Genomic DNA, 20348 nt, shown 5'->3' with positions numbered 1-20348 from the left:
GTTTCCTTGGCAATAATCCCCAGGTCGAGCGTGTGTAGGGTCTCCTTGGATACAGCAGTCTTACTGAGGATCAGACAGCGCAGGATCTCTCCTCTCTGGGCCTGACAGGCAGACAACACAGTCACAATACATATCAAATCTAATCTAATTTTACTTGCCACATTCTTCATAAACATCAGGTGTTGACTAACAGTGAAATGTTTACTTACATGTCCTTTTCCAGAAAATATATATTTTTAAATGCTACGCTTACAGATGGTCCCCATTAACTGTTGACAGATGGTCCCCATTAACTGTTGACAGATGGTCCACATTAACTGTTTAGAGATGGTCCCCATTAACTGTTGACAGATGGTCCCCATTAACTGTTGACAGATGGTCCCCATTAACTGTTGACAGATGGTCCCCATTAACTGTTGACAGATGGTCCACATTAACTGTTGACAGATGGTCCCCATTAACTGTTGACAGATGGTCCCCATTAACTGTTGACAGATGGTCCCCATTAACTGTTGACAGATGGTCCACATTAACTGTTGACAGATGGTCCACATTAACTGTTGACAGATGGTCCACATTAACTGTTGACAGATGGTCCCCATTAACTGTTGACAGATGGTCCCCATTAACTGTTGACAGATGGTCCACATTAACTGTTGACAGATGGTCCACATTAACTGTTGACAGATGGTCCACATTAACTGTTTAGAGATGGTCCCCATTAACTGTTTAGAGATGGTCCACATTAACTGTTTAGAGATGGTCCACATTAACTGTTTAGAGATGGCCCACATTAACTGTTTAGAGATGGTCCCCATTAACTGTTGACAGATGGTCCCCATTAACTGTTGACAGATGGTCCCCATTAACTGTTGACAGATGGTCCACATTAACTGTTGACAGATGGTCCCCATTAACTGTTGACAGATGGTCCCCATTAACTGTTGACAGATGGTCCCCATTAACTGTTGACAGATGGTCCACATTAACTGTTGACAGATGGTCCACATTAACTGTTGACAGATGGTCCACATTAACTGTTTAGAGATGGTCCCCATTAACTGTTTAGAGATGGTCCACATTAACTGTTTAGAGATGGTCCACATTAACTGTTTAGAGATGGCCCACATTAACTGTTTAGAGATGGTCCCCATTAACTGTTTAGAGATGGTCCCCATTAACTGTTTAGAGATGGTCCACATTAACTGTTGACAGATGGTCCCCATTAACTGTTTAGAGATGGTCCACATTAACTGTTGACAGATGGTCCCCATTAACTGTTTAGAGATGGCCCACATTAACTGTTGACAGATGGTCCCCATTAACTGTTTAGAGATGGTCCACATTAACTGTTGACAGATGGTCCCCATTAACTGTTTAGAGATGGTCCCCATTAACTGTTGACAGATGGTCCACATTAACTGTTGACAGATGGTCCACATTAACTGTTGACAGATGGTCCCCATTAACTGTTGACAGATGGTCCCCATTAACTGTTTAGAGATGGTCCACATTAACTGTTGACAGATGGTCCCCATTAACTGTTTAGAGATGGTCCACATTAACTGTTGACAGATGGTCCACATTAACTGTTGACAGATGGTCCCCATTAACTGTTTAGAGATGGTCCCCATTAACTGTTGACAGATGGTCCACATTAACTGTTGACAGATGGTCCCCATTAACTGTTGACAGATGGTCCCCATTAACTGTTGACAGATGGTCCCCATTAACTGTTTAGAGATGGTCCCCATTAACTGTTTAGAGATGGTCCCCATTAACTGTTGACAGATGGTCCCCATTAACTGTTGACAGATGGTCCCCATTAACTGTTGACAGATGGTCCACATTAACTGTTGACAGATGGTCCACATTAACTGTTGACAGATGGTCCACATTAACTGTTTAGAGATGGTCCACATTAAATGTTTAGAGATGGTCCCCATTAACTGTTGACAGATGGTCCACATTAACTGTTTAGAAATGGTCCACATTAACTGTTGACAGATGGTCCACATTAACTGTTTAGAGATGGTCCACATTAACTGTTGACAGATGGTCAACATTAACTGTCTGGCATAATTATTATCACAAAGGTGAAGATGACGCCTTTGCACAAATTACTCGACAGTCACAAAGCGAGACATAACTATGTAATACACATTATTAGAAAGAAAGATACATGTAGCAACAAAGACACTGTCCATGTAGCAACAAAGACACTGTCCATGTAGCAACAAAGACACTGTCCATGAAGCAACAAAGACACTGTCCATGTAGCAACAAAGACACTGTCCTGTCCATGTAGCAAAAAAAACACTGTCCATGAAGCAACAAAGACACTGTCCATGTAGCAACAAAGACACTGTCCTGTCCATGTAGCAAAAAAAACACTGCCCATGTAGCAACAAAAACACTGTCCATGAAGCAACAAAGACACTGTCCATGAAGCAACAAAGACACTGTCCATGAAGCAACAAAGACACTGTCCATGAAGCAACAAAGACACTGTCCATGAAGCAACAAAGACACTGTCCATGAAGCAACAAAGACACTGTCCATGAAGCAACAAAGACACTGTCCATGAAGCAACAAAGACACTGTCCATGAAGCAACAAAGACACTGTCCATGAAGCAACAAAGACACTGTCCATGAAGCAACAAAGACACTGTCCATGTAGCAACAAAGACACTGTCCATGAAGCAACAAAGACACTGTCCATGTAGCAACAAAGACAGTGTCCATGCAGCAACAAAGACAGTGTCCATGCAGCAACAAAGACAGTGTCCATGCAGCAACAAAGACAGTGTCCATGCAGCAACAAAGACAGTGTCCATGTAGCAACAAAGACAGTGTCCATGTAGCAACAAAGACAGTGTCCATGTAGCAACAAAGACAGTGTCCATGTAGCAACAAAGACAGTGTCCATGTAGCAACAAAGACAGTGTCCATGTAGCAACAAAGACACTGTCCATGTAGCAACAAAGACACTGTCCATGTAGCAACAAAGACACTGTCCATGTAGCAACAAAGACACTTCCTGTCCATGTAGCAACAAAGACACTTCCTGTCCATGTAGCAACAAAGACACTTCCTGTCCATGTAGCAACAAAGACACTTCCTGTCCATGTAGCAACAAAGACACTTCCTGTCCATGTAGCAACAAAGACACTTCCTGTCCATGTAGCAACAAAGACACTGTCCTGTCCATGTAGCAACAAAGACACTGTCCTGTCCATGTAGCAACAAAGACACTGTCCTGTCCATGTAGCAACAAAGACACTGTCCTGTCCATGTAGCAACAAAGACACTGTCCTGTCCATGTAGCAACAAAGACACTGTCCTGTCCATGTAGCAACAAAGACACTGTCCTGTCCATGTAGCAACAAAGACACTGTCCTGTCCATGTAGCAACAAAGACACTGTCCTGTCCATGTAGCAACAAAGACACTGTCCTGTCCATGTAGCAACAAAGACACTATCATGTTCATGTCCATGAACGACAAAGACACTGACATGTCCATGAACGACAAAAACACTGACATGTCCATGTAGCAAAGACACTATCATGTCCATGAACGACAAAGACACTGACATGTCCATGAACGACAAAGACACTGACATGTCCATGAACGACAAAGACACTGACATGTCCATGAACGACAAAGACACTGACATGTCCATGAACGACAAAGACACTGACATGTCCATGAACGACAAAGACACTGACATGTCCATGAACGACAAAGACACTGTCCTGTCCATGTAGCAACAAAGACACTATCATGTCCATGAACGACAAAGACACTGACATGTCCATGAACGACAAAAACACTGACATGTCCATGTAGCAAAGACACTATCATGTCCATGAACGACAAAGACACTGACATGTCCATGAACGACAAAGACACTGACATGTCCATGAACGACAAAGACACTGACATGTCCATGAACGACAAAGACACTGACATGTCCATGAACGACAAAGACACTGACATGTCCATGAACGACAAAGACACTGACATGTCCATGAACGACAAAGACACTGACATGTCCATGAACGACAAAGACACTGACATGTCCATGAACGACAAAGACACTGACATGTCCATGAACGACAAAGACACTGACATGTCCATGAACGACAAAGACACTGACATGTCCATGAACGACAAAGACACTGACATGTCCATGAACGACAAAGACACTGTCATGTCCATGAACGACAAAGACACGATCATGTCCATGAACGACAAAGACACTGTCCTGTCCAAGAACGACAAAGACACGATCATGTCCATGAACGACGAAGACACTATCATGTCCATGAACGACAAAGACACTGTCCTGTCCAAGAACGACAAAGACACTGTCCTGTCCAAGAACGACAAAGACACTATCATGTCCAAGAACGACAAAGACACTGTCCTGTCCAAGAACGACAAAGATACTGTCCTGTCCAAGAACGACAAAGACACTGTCCTGTCCAAGAACGACAAAGACACTGTCCTGTCCATGAACGACAAAGACACGATCATGTCCATGAACGACAAAGACACTGTCCTGTCCAAGAACGACAAAGATACTATCATGTCCGATAAATATTAATTCAGTTACTTTTTGCTAATTTCCTGGTCAGACAAAATAGATATTTCAGAGCATTAGCAACCAGCGCAAAGTCAAGCTGGATAAATGGATGTGGTTCCCAGATCTAGGTTTAGCTTATTCTCCCCCGATGCTAACCTGAGCCATTAGAGGTAGAAATGCTAAACTGACCCAAAATCAGCACAGAGGGGCAACTTGACCCTACCCCAGTTACCTGATCAGGAGGCTGGATGTGTATGAAGCCCTGGAGGAAGTGGGAGCCCTGCACCTCCCTGAGTGACGGGTGGAGGGAATGTTCACTGTGACTGCTGATGACCAGAGACACCAGGCTGGAGCGCACCACCATGTCATGTACCATGTCCCTTAGACCTGGACAACACACACAGGGAGGGGTCACAACACACACACAGATATTAGATGTCTATGAACAAGAAACACACACACACGGACGCGAATGCGGATTTGGACACACACAGAGTTGTGTAGTATCATACTCTGGGCAATGTGCAGCCTTAGCAGAGCCTCTGGTCCGTGTTCATGTTCCGGTGAGGTCGGTGCCCCCGTCACATGATCCAGGTCATCCAGCAGGACCACAGAGGGCTGTCTCCACACCGCCTGTTCAAAAACCTCTTCCAATATCTGCCTCACGGTCTCTGCTCTCTTCCCTGCAGAACATTATACAACAACACTGTATCATCATGGTCAAAAATAAACAAGTCACCACAGACACAATAAGTGAAAGGTCCAACTCCCACCTTTCAGCTTTTTGCAGTCAACCACCTCCACATGAGCATCCAGGTCCTCCATAGTTTTCCTACACAGAGCTCTGGAGAGTGCCGTCTTCCCACTTCCCTGTGAGGGAATACAAAACACACACTGGACAGTCACACCAATGCTCACAGTCCACAATCTGATTGAGTGGGTCACTACAGCTGGCAGTGGTGTCCGTTTTAACCTACATATTAGCCCTTAAAACTGTTTTAACTCAATGTAATCAGACTTGGACATTCAGATCATGTCAGAATCAGTCCTGCTGATTTCTGGGAAAGATTGACAGGATGACATGAGGTCAGAGGATACCCTGGCCCCTGTGATGAGTAGGGCTCCGCCCCGGAGGCCCCGGCCGGTGGACACCAGCTCCCAGGAGAGAGGCCGTCCCATCAGGCTGTGGGAGAGGAAGTCAAACCCCGTCCTGATCAGCTCCTCCACACCACTGGGGACAGCACAAGAGGAGAACACAGGTCACATCATGGCAGGGCAGTGACACACTTTGGCCGCGTTCCAGACTGACTACATTGCAGATGCATGCCAGATCGCATAATGCCTGGATAGGGGTTTGACATGTCAACTAAGCAAATCATTTGATATGGCAGTCTGTTGCCCGACTGCGCAGTGGGTTGATGTTACATTGCATCAACCAATGGTTGTGTGCCTCGTCTGCAATGTAGTCTGCCTGGAACTCGACCAATATAAAAACAGCTACAATTAATCAACCAAAAACATAAATCCTATACCGTTTGTGAGATGTTCAGTATAAAAATATCCATTTGGTTCACACAGCTATCACTTCAACAGGTTAGTGTGTTCTGTAAGGAATCTGGTGGTTTACCCAAGACTGCTGAGAGAGGGTAGATCTTGATTAGGTGTCTCACCCATGGCTTTCATGGTAGGCACAGTTACAGGTTCCCTGACAACCTAGACGTCATGAGAAGCGGGGGATGACGACTCAATATTAGGAAGGTATTCTTAATGTTTTGTACACTCAGTGTATGCAGTCTGAGTTAGCAAAGCTTGTCACTAGTACCTGTATGTCTGTTTTCTGTATCACACATGGAGCCAACAGAAACAACTGGTCAGGCGCTTTACTCTCCGGCTCAGGTTCTGACTTCAACACAGTCAGAGCAAACTCCACCTTGCCTGAAGTGAGAAGATCAAGATTGTATTACATTTACAATGCACTCCATACACTTTGGGTGAGGTTGAAGAACCGGCTGCCAACCATCACAGAGTGACTTATTCCCTCTGACATTTCTTGATTGTTATTATTTGTGTACAGGGCCTTCAGACAGTATTCATACCCATTGACTTATTCCCTCTGACATTTCTTGATTGTTATTATTTGTGTACAGGGCCTTCAGACAGTATTCATACCCATTGACTTATTCCACATTGTTGTGTTCCAGCCTGAATTCAAAATGGATATAGATTTGTTTCTCACCCATCTACACAATGACAACACGAAAACATGTTTTTAGAAATGTTTGCAAATGTATTGATAATGAAATAAAGAAATATCATTCAATCTCGCCGTGGTAAGCAACTCCAGTGTAGGCTTGACCTTGTGTTTTAGGTTATTGTCTTGCTGAAAGGTGAATTTGCCTCCCAGCGTCTGTTGGAAAGCAGAATGAACCAGGTTCTCCTCTAGGATTTTGCCTGTGCTTATAGCTGTATTCCGTTTATTTTTATCCTAAAAAAAAAAGAAATCCCTAGTCCTTGCTAATTGTAAAGATGCAAGTGCTGTTCAAGCATACCCATAACATGCCACCACTATGTTTGAAAATATGAAGAGTGGCACTCAGTGATGTTGGATTTTCCCTGAACATATCACTTTGTATTCAGGAAAAAAAGTACATTTATTTCTCACGTTTTTTTTGCAGTATTACCTAAGTGCCTTGTTGCAAACAGGATGCATGTTTTGGATGATGTTTTATTCTGTACAGGCTTTCTTTTTTCACTCTGTCATTTAGGTTAGTACTATGGAGTAATTACAATGTTGTTGATTCATCCTCAGCTCTCATAGCACAACCATTAAACTGTGTAACCATTTTAAAATCCCCATTGGCCTCATGGTGAAATCCCTGAGCAGTTTCCTTCCTCTCCGGCAACTGAGTTAGGAAGGACGCCTGTATCTTTGTAGTGACACACTATCCAAAGCCTAATTAATTACTTCACCATGCTCAAAGTGATGGGTAAAAATAAAAAAAGCAAATGCTACCTATCTACCAAGCGGTGCCCATGTTCGCGAGGCATTGAAAAACCTCCATGGTCTTTGTGGTTGAATCGGTGCTTGAAATTCACTACTCGATTGATGGAACTTACAGATAATTGTATGTGTGGAATATAGAGATGAGACAGTCATTCAAAAATAATGTTAACCACTATTATTGAAAACAGAATGAGACCATGCAACTTATTATTTGACTTAAACTAATTTTTACTCTTTATTTAGGCTTTCCATAACAAAGGGGTTGAAAACTTACTAACAAGACATTTCAGCTTTAAATTTGGAATTAATTTCAAAAAGGTTCTACAAACAAAATACCACTTTGACATTATGGGGTATTGTGTGAAGATCAGTGACACAATCTAAATTAAACAACTTAAATTCAGACTAAAGGTTGTTGAAAAGTGTGTAGCAGAACAACTGATTGCCCACCTCAACAACAGCCCCTTCACATTACACTCCATGCAGTTTGGCTTCAGAGCAAAACACTCCACAGAAACGGCCAACTGCTTTCTTCTGGAAAATGTGAAGTCCAAGATGGACAAAGGGGGTGCTGTTGGGGCTGTGTTTCTGGACCTAAGGAAGGCTTTTGATACTGTTAACCATGAGATTCTCATCACAAAATTGTCAAAGTTCAACTTTTCCCCTGATGCCTTGAGATGGATGAAATCATACCTTGAAGGCAGAACTCAGTGTGTCAGAGTGAGCAATGAGCTGTCGCCCTATCGTAGCTATGATGTGGGCGTGCCCCAAGGGTCAATACTGGGGCACCTCCTGTTCAGCCTGTACATTAATGATCTGCCTGTCTGTCTGTACTGGGTCTGAAGTTCAAATGTATACAGATGATACAGTGATATATGTGCATGCAAAGAGCAAACAACAAGCTGCACAAGAACTCACTACTGTAATGGTCCAGGTTACAAAGTGGCTCAGTGACTCGTGTTTGCATCTCAATGTGAAAAAAACTGTTTGCATGTTCTTCACAAAGAGGGCAACAGATGCTACTGAGCCAGATGTCTATGAGTCAGGGGAGAAGCTCCAGGTGGTATCCGATTTTAAGTACCTTGGCATCATACTTGATTCCAACCTCTCTTTTAAAAAGCATGTGAAAAAGGTAATTCAAATAACTAAATTCAACCTAGCTAATTTCCGATTTATACGAAATTGTTTGACTACAGAGGTAGCAAAACTGTACTTCAACTCTATGATACTCCCCCACTTAACATACTGCTTGACTAGTTGGGCCCAAGCTTGCTGTACAACATTAAAACCTATTCAGTCTGTCTACAAACAGGCTCTCAAAGTGCTTGATAGGAAGCCCAATAGCCATCATCATTGTCACATCCTTAGAAAGCATGAGCTCTTGAGTTGGGAAAATCTTGTGCAATACACCGACGCATGTCTTGTATTCAAGATCCTTAATGGCCTGGCTCCCCCTCCACTCAATATTTTTGTTAAACAGAAAACCCAGACATATGGCAGCAGATCCACAAGGTCTGCCATGAGAGGTGACTGTATAGTTCCCCTAAGGAAAAGCACCTTTAGTAAATCTGCATTCTCTGTGAGAGCTTCCCATGTCTGGAATACACTGCCATCAGACACACATAACTGCACCACATATCACACTTTCACAAAATGCTTGAAAACATGGCTAAAGGTCAATCAGATTTGTGAACATGGTCCCTAGCTGTGTGTTGCCGCTTTCCATGTTGTCTGTTGTCTGTAGCTTGTGAGGTGTGGAAACACTTTGTTGCTTTTATGAATTTTGTCTTGCTGCTTTTTGCTCTATGTTGCTCTGTCTGTTAGCTACGTCTTGCTTATCCTATGTTGCTATGTCTTGCTTGTTCTATGTTGCTATTGTCTATATTGTAATTGTTTTTAATAACCTGCCCAGGGACTGCGGTTGAAAATTAGCCGGCTGGCTAAAACCGGCACTTTTACTGAAACGTTGATTAATGTGCACTGTCCCTGTAAAAATAAAAATAAACTCAAACTCAAACTCAAACTATAACACTACAAAATGTGAAAAAGGTCAAGGGGTGTGAATACTTTCTGAAAACACTGTATTTGTTTGACATTTTACTGCAGTTAGAAGCTAGTAACACAAACATTTCACTGCAGCCGCTATAACTTCTGCTAAAGTGGGTACATGACCAATAAACTTGGATTTTATTTTTATAGTGCACTATAAAGGGGACAGGGTGCAATTTGTGATGCAAGCTATGTGTACCGTCAGTGGCAGGTAGGAAGATGGTGTTGGAGCGGCCGGTCAGACAGGCTAGTGGTTCGTGGCTCTGGGTGTGCAGCCAACCCAGGAAGGCAGTCTGAATCTCCACCTCACTCTCTGCTGCAGGCTAGGAGGACATCAGGGCAGTGGTCAAACAGCAACACGGAAAGTACAAGATTATGCTGAATAGAACAGTAGAATCCATAGAAATGCGTATTCCAAATGTACCAATATGTCAAAGCTCTGGAGATATAACATGATGTAAAAATAAATGTTACTCACCAGTGGTTGTAAAGGCTGCAGGTGGATACTGGTGGCTACTTTAGGAGTTGACTTGATTGGCTTAATTCTCACTGATGAGTGTGGGTTGATATGAAGACGAGTTTCCAAGGATTGTGGGATCTGAGAAAAACAACTGTATGAGGCATGGATACATATGAGCCCCAATATGAATACATTAGGGCTGACAAACCTGTAAACCATGGGTAGAATGGGTCATTTGATTAGGCCTACATCGTGTCCAACTTGAGTTTAGACCATGGCTTCAGTACATGTACTCACCCAGATCCTTCCACTGTGGAGCTCTCCCTCTCTAGATGATCCCTGCTTCCCTTTCAGCCCCTCTGTAAGGTGACACACCACCTTGACGACAGTGGCATCCTCTTTTTCCTCCCTGTCTCCTGCCCCACCAGCACCACCTGGCTGGGGAACACCACCTGGCTGGGGAGCACCACCAGCCACGCCACTCTTCTTCTTTTCCATGGCCTGCTTAGCCCTCTCTCTCACCTCCTTGGGAGAGAGCACCTTGGACAGTAGGCCATACGTCACAGCTGGCTGGCCTCCATTGATATTACCTCCCATCTGCTGGCCCCAGGGCAGGATGTGGGCAACCCCATGGGTGGCACTCAGAGGGCCAGGAGACACGGGCGGTGCTCTGCACACTCTGAAAACTGAGTCACTGAGGAGGGCAGGGATGGTGGGGATGGGTGGAGTTTCTCTCACAGGGTCACAGTTCCCTGTTAGCATGTACCTGACCAGGCTCTTTACGTCTGCTATCCTGCCCCACTGCCGGGGGCTCTGGAGGGCAGCAGCGTTAGGATGTTGTTCTACAGGGAGTCCAGTCCCCTGAACGCTGAACTCCTGAGAGGACCTGGAGGAGGGTGAGAGGTCAAAGTTCGGCTGTCTTTGGAGGGGCATGTTCTGATTGGATAAGGATGATCCAAAAGGAGCGCAGGAGAGGTCTTCACTTCCAGCACGGATTTTAGGAGAGACGTGTAGCTCTGTGAACTGCTCTAATCGACCGTACGGCACAGTTGGGGTGAGTGAAGCTGCAGAAGAAGAAGAGTATGAACGATAGTATGACATCAACTGCAGAGGAGGCTGGTGGGAGGAGCTATAGGAGGACTGCTCATTGTAATGGCCAGAAATTACATTCCAGAAATTACAATGAGATTGTCGTCCTCCTATAGCTCCTCCAATCAGCCTCCTCTGATCAACTGTTTCTTTGGTCATAACATAGGAGCTGGTGAGTTCATAGCTGTTAGATGTTGAGAAAATGTAAAATGTGAAAATCAGTGCTGACCGATTCTGATGTAGATGACTGTTCTCTGGTCCACCCACACAGGAAACACTGCATCAGGAAACACCACTCTAATCTGATCCAGGAGCTGCTGCTCCAGCTCTGCACTGTGGAGCTCCTGAGGACAAGACATGGTTAAATATTTGCCCATCCCAGACTGTACATTTACAAACCATATTGACAGTTGCTCTTCAATGTTGAATTTGCTTTGACAGCCAAGGATCAAAAGTAGCCTGGGTAGCTGTCTGTTGCATGACAACGACAAAGGAGTTGAATGAAGAATAAACCCACAGGCAACACTCCCAGGCTATACTAAAACCATACGGTACTAAATGTTTCTGATGGGTGAGCTTGCCTATTGCACAATACTGTACAAAGACCTCTCTATAGGTTCTCACCAGGATTTCCCAGTCGTCAGAGGAGAGTGGCTCCACAAACACCTGCTGTACAGACAGGACCTGCTGGCACGACCTCAAGAAGCCCTGAAACCATCCAACATGAGTTAGTAATCAGGAAAAGTGGGGTTATCAAGGCATGATGAGTTTGGGGAATGGGCAAGAGAATTAGTGAATGGGACATCATTACCTGCTCTCCATCTCTGAGTCCAAGCTTCTCTCCCAGTTGCCTGCTCAGCGCTACTTTATGGTCCTCCTGGTTGGCAGTGCTTCTGCTTCTGCTCCAGCTGAGAAACACACGGGCATCATGACCCCAGGAAAGCTCCAGGGCCTGGTTCTTTATAACACAGAAGACAGCTAATTGCATAAAAAAACGTTGGGAAAATGTCATACTACAGATCAGACCAGAAGAAATGGCATGCAATGGTTACAAGTGCAAGTTAGCTACCGGTAGTTTGTTGATAGTTTGGCACAGTTATTATTTGACACAACTTAAAAGACAACACTAACTAGCTGTTAGCTAGCTAGCTAGTTTATAGCTTACGTCTTGGAGAGAGAGCTGTTTTAACAAGTTTGGAGGAAGGTGAAGAAAACAGTTTTTCGTGTTGTGGAAAATCAGAGTGACAGGTTGGATGCCATGATTGCCCAACATAACTAAATGTGTTTACAATATCATCAAAATGTCCCTTTTCAGAGCATGGAAATATATTGTTAGTAGCTAGCTAGCTAAGCGACGTGAATGTACTCTTGGGGATCGATGCATTCGGTGCTATGTCTGGCAGGCAAAAGTAGCTGATCTGCTTTTTTGTTTTTCACACAGACATCGATGAGCTCAGATCCGATTATTGTCGTTTGGGAAACTACTTCCGGTTTGGTGCTTGTTGTAATTCGCAAACATGGCAGGATTTACCAACAGCTCGTGTTGGAGCACTCCAGAGGTTTATAAACATCATGAGCAGCAAAAGATTTGCCCCTCACGACCGAAGTATAGAGAAGGGAGGAGACCTAAAGCAGTCAAGGTAGGAATATCGTTTCCTACCTTAACTGCAGCGAAATGCTGGATATAGCGTGGATACAGGATTTCGCTGTATCCATGCTCAATACTTGGCCAAGTGAGCAAGCTAGCTATACATCGAATGTATTTTGTTGATTGATATATACAATTTATTGTATTTCTAACCCGTGCTATATTGCCCCTGTAGGTGTACACCATCAACTTGGAGTCTCGTTACCTGATGTTGCAAGGAGTCCCAGCCATCGGGGTGATGACAGAACTGATCGAGCTCTCTGCGCTGTACGGGGCTGTGGAGGAGTACAGGGTGCTGGATGAGTACCCTGCAGAACAATTCACAGAGGTCTACCTCATCAAGTTCCAGAAACTCACCAATGCAAGGTTAGGACATGTTTTATAGGTTAGGATGAGATAGTCAGGGATGGGTGTTTTCCCTGACCATGTAACCTGGTCAGGAAGAACTTCAGGCCCTAGTTTTATCTACGCTAGTCGTACACCAGCTGGTAGATCACATGTCTCAGCCAGTTATGCTTTAAAGTAATTGTGTTTCAGGGCGGCCAAACGGCACATGGATGAGAAGAGTTTCTTTGGAGGTTTACTACATGTGTGCTATGCCCCAGAGTATGAGACGGTGGAGGACACCAGACTAAAGCTGCAAGACAGGAGACGATATGTGAACAGGACGACTCAAAATAAAAGTACAGATGTTGTGCTAGTATAATATTATCAGAACTATCTCTGGTATGTCATTCCCAATGTAAGAAGGATTATTATGATGTAGTTAGTTGACATATGATTCTTCTTTTTTGGTTGAGAAGCAAAGGAACAGGACCACGGGGATGAAGAGTGCAAAAAGCCCATGTCTTCAGATACAGTTGCTACCACAGCCAGGACTTCCTCAGGTGATGATCAGAGATCCAGTGATGCTAGCAACAAGGGAGAGACTTCGAGTACCAGCCAAGGCCATTATTTAGGATTTCCCTTATTGCCTTTACCCCCACAGGAGTTTCTTCCTTACAGACATGCCCCATCTTATGATCGGTTGTATAGTTATCAGGCAAACCAATGCAGGACTATTCCAACAGAGGACAAAATGGGGTCATTGCATAATGCCATAAATACTAAACAGCAGCTGGCACCCAACATAAGCAGCGTTCCCTCCTCTTCTGGGGGAGACAGGGGAATAGTGAAAAGACTGAGTAAGAATCCACCCCTTGCAGCACCCCCAAGATTCGTACCGAGGACCACCCATTTGGAGAACAGAAAACGGAAAATAGTAGAAACTAATAAAGACTCACTTTTTGGCTTTGTGGACAAAAATGAAATCCTCATTGGACCAAAACTACCAGACCAGCCTAAGATGGATATGGCAGACGAGTCATTGAACATAACAGCCAACATGATCAGAAATACATTGAAAAAGGTATATTCGTGGTCATTTGCCTCTTAAAATTGTTCACTCACAATTGAAGAGTGATACTACAGTAAATTAATTTCTTTCCTTGTTCTCAGGTTGCATCAGTTCCTGAAGTCAAGCCAACAGAGAAGAAGACAAAGTCAGCAAAGCCTCGGAGGAGAATCTAACAGACCTGTCCTGACAGACTGCTTTTCACAGGGAATGAGGTGGACATTAGCAAGTTCCTACATTTACACCATTCAAATATATTTTCTCAACATGTTTTATTTCTACATTTCCCATCAGTGTATAAGACGATTTTTGTTTATAAAAAAAAATAAAAAATGGTGTTATGAAAATGAATAACTTAGTGATGTCCTTAACGCTCAAGTGGATCCTGGAATGCATGCTGCTCAAATGCCAATATGCTCTGTAACACAGAAGGAAAGAACATGTCAGACAATGGCAAAATATTGTCCAATCCAGACAGACAAGTCATTACACTGTTTTTACAGTCTTAACTTCAAGGGTCACCTTGGCATCGTGAAGGCAGGTTCCAAAAGCCTCAAGCAATAGATTTTCATCTCTCACTGCCTTTTCAAAGTCTGCATAGGACAGTCTGCTGTCATGGTCCTGAGGAAGGAAACAGCTCATTGATATTTTATGTTCAGACAGTATATTTAATCTGAAACATGAATTGGTCAATTGTGGCCAAGTTAAACAGTGATTGTAAACACAGGGTACAATGAAGTTAGCTTGGCAGGTTGAACAATAGGTAGCACAGCATTCAGCCTGGTTTAACCTGATGAAAATGAAGATAAACATTTTTCCATTACCATCTTCTTGAGCGTGATCACCACCAGGTCTTTGATGCCCTCGTCTGGGTCCTCCTCTGTGGGCTGTCTGATCAGGCTGTTCTTCAGCATGTGGAACGTCTCTTCCCGGGAAATGTACCCAAGTCATACACATCAAAGCTGTGAAAACCATATGGGGGACCATACATATGGGTAGAAATATCGTAGATAGCAGTCGAAAAGCCTACATGATACACTTTAAGCTTTCTTAAACTTTGTTTTTTCATCCTATGTCCCATGGAGAAAGACTGATAGTCCCTCGGTCCACTCTTTCACACTGACGTAGCTGTCGTTGTCCTTGTCAAATGCGCAAAAGACTGGAATATAATACCATTTTTTTTGTGATACCTTACCACATCAGTATCATACTTTATTTGGTGCTTACATTCTGTTTCATGTGACAAAAGTGACACCTACCTCTATCCATGATCATGTCATCAGTCATTCCAAAGGTGTTGTGGGGAATATTCCTGAATTTCCCACTGTCCAGGCCATTCCCTATCCTCCTGTCACTCTGATCCTCCAGGAGTCCATTGAATAGTCGGATCAGACACTCCGTTTCTGTTTAGTGTTAGTACTGCTTCCATATGCATCATTTCAATTTACGTAGACTGATATATGCTTTAATTAATTTGCATAAACACAGGACATACCTGACATGATCTCAACAAAGCAGGATTTTTGCGCCCCCATCTGTCACCTAAACAGTGGTGCTAACACGTTCAATGGAAGGTGAGTTTTGGTTGGAGGAGCTAGACAACAATAGATAGCTATTAACTTTTCTTTTGTTTGCACGTTTTGTTATTAGATATATAGCTACTGTAGCTAGATAAATGCAGAGAAGAAGAAACTAGGTAGTTGGCTACTAAGAAGTTCTGCGAGCCGTTACTGTAACGTAGCTATCTCAGGACGCAACATAGACTCTGCAAACTGACATTAGCTATCAAAACTCATACTTACAGTGTTTGGCGTGTTTAGAAAGAGTTTCAGCGAGATTCTGAATCAATTTTCTGTTCATAGCAGACATTTCAGCCATTGTAGATAGGAGGCAGGATTGTTGGCTCGTAGCTAGCCGTAGATACATAAACACTAACGTTAGCTACTGTTTTTCCAGAACTGGTTTGACAACAACATTATTTGGGTTAAACAATTATTGAATAATGATGGAAAACTATATGATTATCCAGAATGTATTAGAACACACAATGTTACATTTACTCCAGAGGAGTATCAAATTGTTGTTAGAGCTGTCCCTAAAGGTGCTATTCTTCTTTCAGGAGAATATAACAGTACTCCAAGTGCAACTGTTGAGGATTTTGTAGCCTCAATACAACTAGAAAGAATTGACATTTTAAACTATAAATGTAATAACATGTATATAAGGAAACTATGTCAATATGTTACTATTCCCTCTGCTAAAATGTACTGGAATGTAGCCCTAGGACAAGTGAACTGGATCAAAGGTTCGTTGTTATCTAGTAAATAGTGTATATCTAATAAGGTGAAAGAAGTTTCATACAAACCCATTCATAGAATATACCCTGTAAAGACCTTTATTATACACAGATTTAACAAATGTGTATTTCGTGATTGTGACCCAGAGCCTCTTGACCATTTATTTTGGGACTGCTCTTATGTCAGAAGATTTTGGTGTGAGTTAGAAGATTTTATTTAAAAAGAAACAACTATTAATTTTAATTTGAAAGACTGATATTATGTTTTATTTTGAACCAAATGATATGGACCCTGATTTAACTTTCATTGTCAATTTGTTTATCTTTCATGGAAGATTCTTTGTCCATAAAATTAAGTGGGCAGAGAACAAACCCCTTTTCACTTGATTTAAGATAGAAATGAAATAATATTTTGAAATGATCAGTAAATGTAAAAACAAAAAAGCAATACGCACCATAAAAGTATTGTAATGACCTGACTAGATCATAAAGGAACAATTGTCCAGACAGAGGCTTGAGTTTGCGAATTGACGGTTTATTAAACCAACTTTACACAGGCTACTGTTTGGGCCGTAGCACACGCCAAAAAGATAACAGATAACCCATAAGCCAATCGCGACCTTCTCTTGGGCAGCCCAGACGTAAGAGAGAGAGACTAAAGGCTGAACCTGGTCTTAACTTCCAATGCTCACCCCCCTGCCCAACCCCCCTCCACGCCACTCCGCCAACCACCAGGATGCCCGGCATCAGAACATTCCAGGCATTCCCGTGATTGGCAGATAGCAGGTTGACTGACATGTCGGACCCCGCGAACACCGGGTACTGGTCAGTACAACACAACCACATCCTAGCCTAAGACATAACACACAGCTGTCTGTGCGGGTCGCTACACAGCCCCCCACCACAAAGTCCCTCGTCCCCGAGGGAACAAACAAAGTCTCTGAAGCGACCCGGAGGTCTCCTTTGCCTGCGTGGCCGTGATGGTCGCAGAGTGCCCCCTGGGAACCAGGGGATGAAGGCAGGGATATGGGGGACAAGGAAGCGGGAACGGGTAATACAGTCCGTGGCTCTGGGGAACCACGCGGTGACACAGGGGGGGAAACAGGGGGAGTGGGCTGTCTGGAGCCTTGTCTGCGGCACCTGAGGGTGGGTGCCTGGAGAATGTCATTGCCAGAGAGGGGAATTGTGGGGGTTCCTGGGGTTTGGGGAAAAGAGGCCCCTCTGTATGGGGCTAACCTGTCCCGGTGCAGTGCCACCTTTCTCCCCCTGGGAGGAAGCTGCACCCGGTACACAACCTCCCCTACCCTCTCCAGGACACTGCAGGGTCCCACCCAGTGACTGTCCAACTTGGGGCATCTGCCTTTTTTTCTTAGGGGGCTGTAGACCCAGACCAGCTCCCCAGCCACAAAGTGCCTTCCCCGGGTGTGCACGTCATAGTTCCTTTTCTGCCTCACACCTGCATTCACCAGCTGCTCTCTGGCGAAGGTGTGGGCTGTCTCCAGGCGGTCCTGGAGTCTCCGGGCATACTCCGGCCCCGGAGGAACATGAGGGCTATCCAGGGGCCGACCAAACGCCATCTCCGCAGGGGTGCGGATCTCTCTCCCCAGCATGAGGAGGGCAGGCGTGCAGGAGGTGGAGTCTTGGACAGCGGAGCGGCATGCCATGAGGACCATAGGCAGGTGCTTGTCCCAGTCACGCTGGTGTTTGGAAGAGACGATGGCCAGCTGCTGTCCAAGCGTTTTGTTGAAGCGCTCCACAAGGCCATCACTTTGAGGATGGAGAGGAGTAGTGCGGGTCTTGTGCATACCCAGCCTCTCACACATGGTGGCGAACACACGGGACTCAAAGTTTCTGCCTTGGTCGCTGTGGATGGACTCTGCAGCTCCAAACCTGCTGAACATCCCCGCTGTCAGGGCGTCGACGATGGTCTCTGCCTCCTGGTCAGGCAGAGCATAGGCCTCGGGCCATTTTGTGAAATAGTCCATGGCCGTGAGCACCCAGCGGTTTCCACTGTCTGTGGTGGGGAACGGCCCAACTACATCCACTCCCACCCTCTCCATGGGAGCCCCCACTGGGAACTGTTGGAGCTGAGCATGAGAGCGGCCTGGGGGCCCTTTCTCGCTGTGCAGTTGTCACAGCGGCGACAAAAGTCCTCCACATCCCTCTTGTGCTGCCCCCAGTAGAAGCCCTGACGGAGACGGCGCAGTGTTTTTGTGACCCCAAAGTGTCCAGTCCCCACCCCCATGAGTACTCTGGAGCACAGCCTCCCGCAATGCTTTTGGGACCACCACCTGCCACCTCTCCTCTCCCGTAGCTGACTCCTTCCATGCCCGCTGTAGCACGCCATCAGCCAGCCGCAGTCTCTCAAACTTCGACCACAACCCTTTGGTCGCGAGTGAGAGCGCTGTCACCTCTTCCCATGGTGGCCTCACCTGCGCCTCTACCCACTGTAGCACTGGCTGTAGGTCTGTGTCCCGTCCCTGCTGCTGCCGCCATTCAGCCACGTCGACAGTCTGCAGCTCGCAGCAGACAGGCCCGCTCGCCCGACACACTGTGGCACAGACACCCTCCTCTGCCCGCAGCTCTCTCTCCCGTCCCTCTCTCCGTTCACAGTGGCGGCAGCCGTCTGCAGTACAGGGCCGACGGGACATGGCGTCGGCGTTGGAGTGGCGTGCCCCTGCCCTGTGCGCCACCGTGAAGTCATACGGCTGAAGCTCCTCCAACCAGCGTGCCACCTGCCCCTCTGGCTCTCGGAAAGACATGAGCCACTGGAGAGCAGAGTGGTCAGTCCTTACAGTAAAGGGCAGACCACCCAGGTAGTACTTGAAGTGTTTGACGGAAGCCACAACAGCCAAGAGCTCCCGCCGGGTGACACAGTAGCGGCGCTCATGTTTGTCAAATGTTTTGCTGAAGTACGCCACCACTCTCTCCCCCTCTGGCCCCACCTGGGCCAGCACCCCACCCATGCCCACATTGCTCGCGTCTGTGTCCAGGATAAAGGGCAAGGTGAGGTCAGGGGGCGAGCACGGGGCCTCGATCAGTGCACGTTTGAGGGTGTTGAACGCCTCCTCACACTCCACTGTCCAAGTGAAAGCCTTGTCCTTCGGCAGCAGGCGGTTCAGTGGAGCAGCAACGCTTGAGAAGCCCCGTACAAACCTCCTGTAGTACGAGGCCAGGCCCAGGAAGCTCTTCAGCTGACGCTGGTCGGTGGGGGTGGGCCAGTCTCTGACAGCCCCTACCTTGTCCTCCATGGTGCTGATCCCCTCCTTCCCCACTCGGTGGCCCAAGAAGGACACCTCTCTCCTCATGAAGTGGCACTTCTCGGGGTGGAGCTTCAGACCTGCGGCAGCCACCCTCTCCAGCACACGCCGTAGCGCCTCCAGGGCTGACTGGAAGGAGCTGCCATGGGCCAGGATGTCATCGAGGTATACCAGACACTGCTGTCGGGGGATGCCATCCAGCACCCTGTCCATCAAACGCTCAAAAGTAGCTGGAGCGTTGCACAGGCCAAAGCACAGGACCTTGAACTGCCAGTGTCCTCTGTTAGTGGAGAACGCAGTTTTGGCTCTGGCCTCTGGGGAGAGGGGCACCTGCCAGTAGCCACTTCGGAGGTCTAGTGAGGAGAACCAGGAGGACCCCTAACCAGGTCCAGCGACTCGTCGATACGTGGTATGGGGTATGAGTCCTTCCTGGTTACCTCATTCAGCCGCCTGTAGTCCGCACAGAACCTCAGCTTGCCCCCTTCTTCGGAACCATGACGACTGGCGCCGCCCAGGGGCTGTCTGAGGGCTCAATGAAGTCTGCCCGCTGCATCTCCA

General features: G+C 45.7%; 3 protein-coding genes across 4 annotated transcripts in view; 1 reads left to right on the top strand and 2 right to left on the bottom strand.

Moving 5' to 3' along the window:
- pex1 (peroxisomal biogenesis factor 1) overlaps window positions 1-12588 on the bottom strand; it is a 31364-nt gene extending 18776 nt beyond the window's left edge. The window contains exons 1-14 of the mRNA XM_064979841.1: window positions 12359-12588; window positions 12005-12151; window positions 11818-11901; window positions 11423-11537; window positions 10402-11168; window positions 10123-10242; window positions 9844-9967; window positions 6414-6526; window positions 6219-6304; window positions 5690-5822; window positions 5365-5461; window positions 5104-5274; window positions 4824-4978; window positions 1-101 (exon numbers count right to left, since the gene is read on the bottom strand). The exon at window positions 1-101 is cut by the window's left edge and continues 86 nt beyond it. Coding sequence (XP_064835913.1) covers window positions 1-101; window positions 4824-4978; window positions 5104-5274; window positions 5365-5461; window positions 5690-5822; window positions 6219-6304; window positions 6414-6526; window positions 9844-9967; window positions 10123-10242; window positions 10402-11168; window positions 11423-11537; window positions 11818-11901; window positions 12005-12151; window positions 12359-12466 — 2321 coding nt within the window. The 5' untranslated portion in view covers window positions 12467-12588. The remainder of the gene's footprint in view (window positions 102-4823; window positions 4979-5103; window positions 5275-5364; window positions 5462-5689; window positions 5823-6218; window positions 6305-6413; window positions 6527-9843; window positions 9968-10122; window positions 10243-10401; window positions 11169-11422; window positions 11538-11817; window positions 11902-12004; window positions 12152-12358) is intronic.
- An 80-nt stretch (window positions 12589-12668) lies between these two features.
- Window positions 12669-14570, top strand: rbm48 (RNA binding motif protein 48). 2 transcript variants are annotated; one of them, XM_064979842.1, is made up of 5 exons: window positions 12669-12833; window positions 13017-13207; window positions 13379-13524; window positions 13645-14249; window positions 14339-14570. In XM_064979842.1, exons 1-5 carry the CDS (start codon window positions 12711-12713, stop codon window positions 14408-14410), a joined length of 1137 nt encoding a protein of 378 aa, XP_064835914.1. In that variant the 5' UTR covers window positions 12669-12710; the 3' UTR covers window positions 14411-14570. The 2 variants fall into 2 exon arrangements, with proteins under 2 accessions (XP_064835914.1, XP_064835915.1); XM_064979843.1 differs by lacking the exon at window positions 12669-12833 and adding an exon at window positions 12843-12926.
- On the bottom strand, window positions 14490-15299 carry LOC135549665 (calaxin-like). The gene is made up of 3 exons (XM_064979845.1): window positions 15059-15299; window positions 14757-14855; window positions 14490-14652 (listed from the first exon to the last, which is right to left on the bottom strand). The coding sequence occupies exons 1-3, from the start codon at window positions 15146-15148 to the stop codon at window positions 14602-14604; spliced, it is 240 nt and encodes a 79-aa protein (XP_064835917.1). The 5' UTR covers window positions 15149-15299; the 3' UTR covers window positions 14490-14601.
- Between the last annotated feature and the right edge of the window lie 5049 nt (window positions 15300-20348).

The sequence above is a fragment of the Oncorhynchus masou genome, chromosome 12, assembly GCF_036934945.1.
Source record: "Oncorhynchus masou masou isolate Uvic2021 chromosome 12, UVic_Omas_1.1, whole genome shotgun sequence".
Lineage (NCBI taxonomy): Eukaryota > Metazoa > Chordata > Actinopteri > Salmoniformes > Salmonidae > Oncorhynchus > Oncorhynchus masou.
Note: the sequence above shows the minus strand (reverse complement) of the source record. Positions and strands in the feature narration are given on the sequence as shown.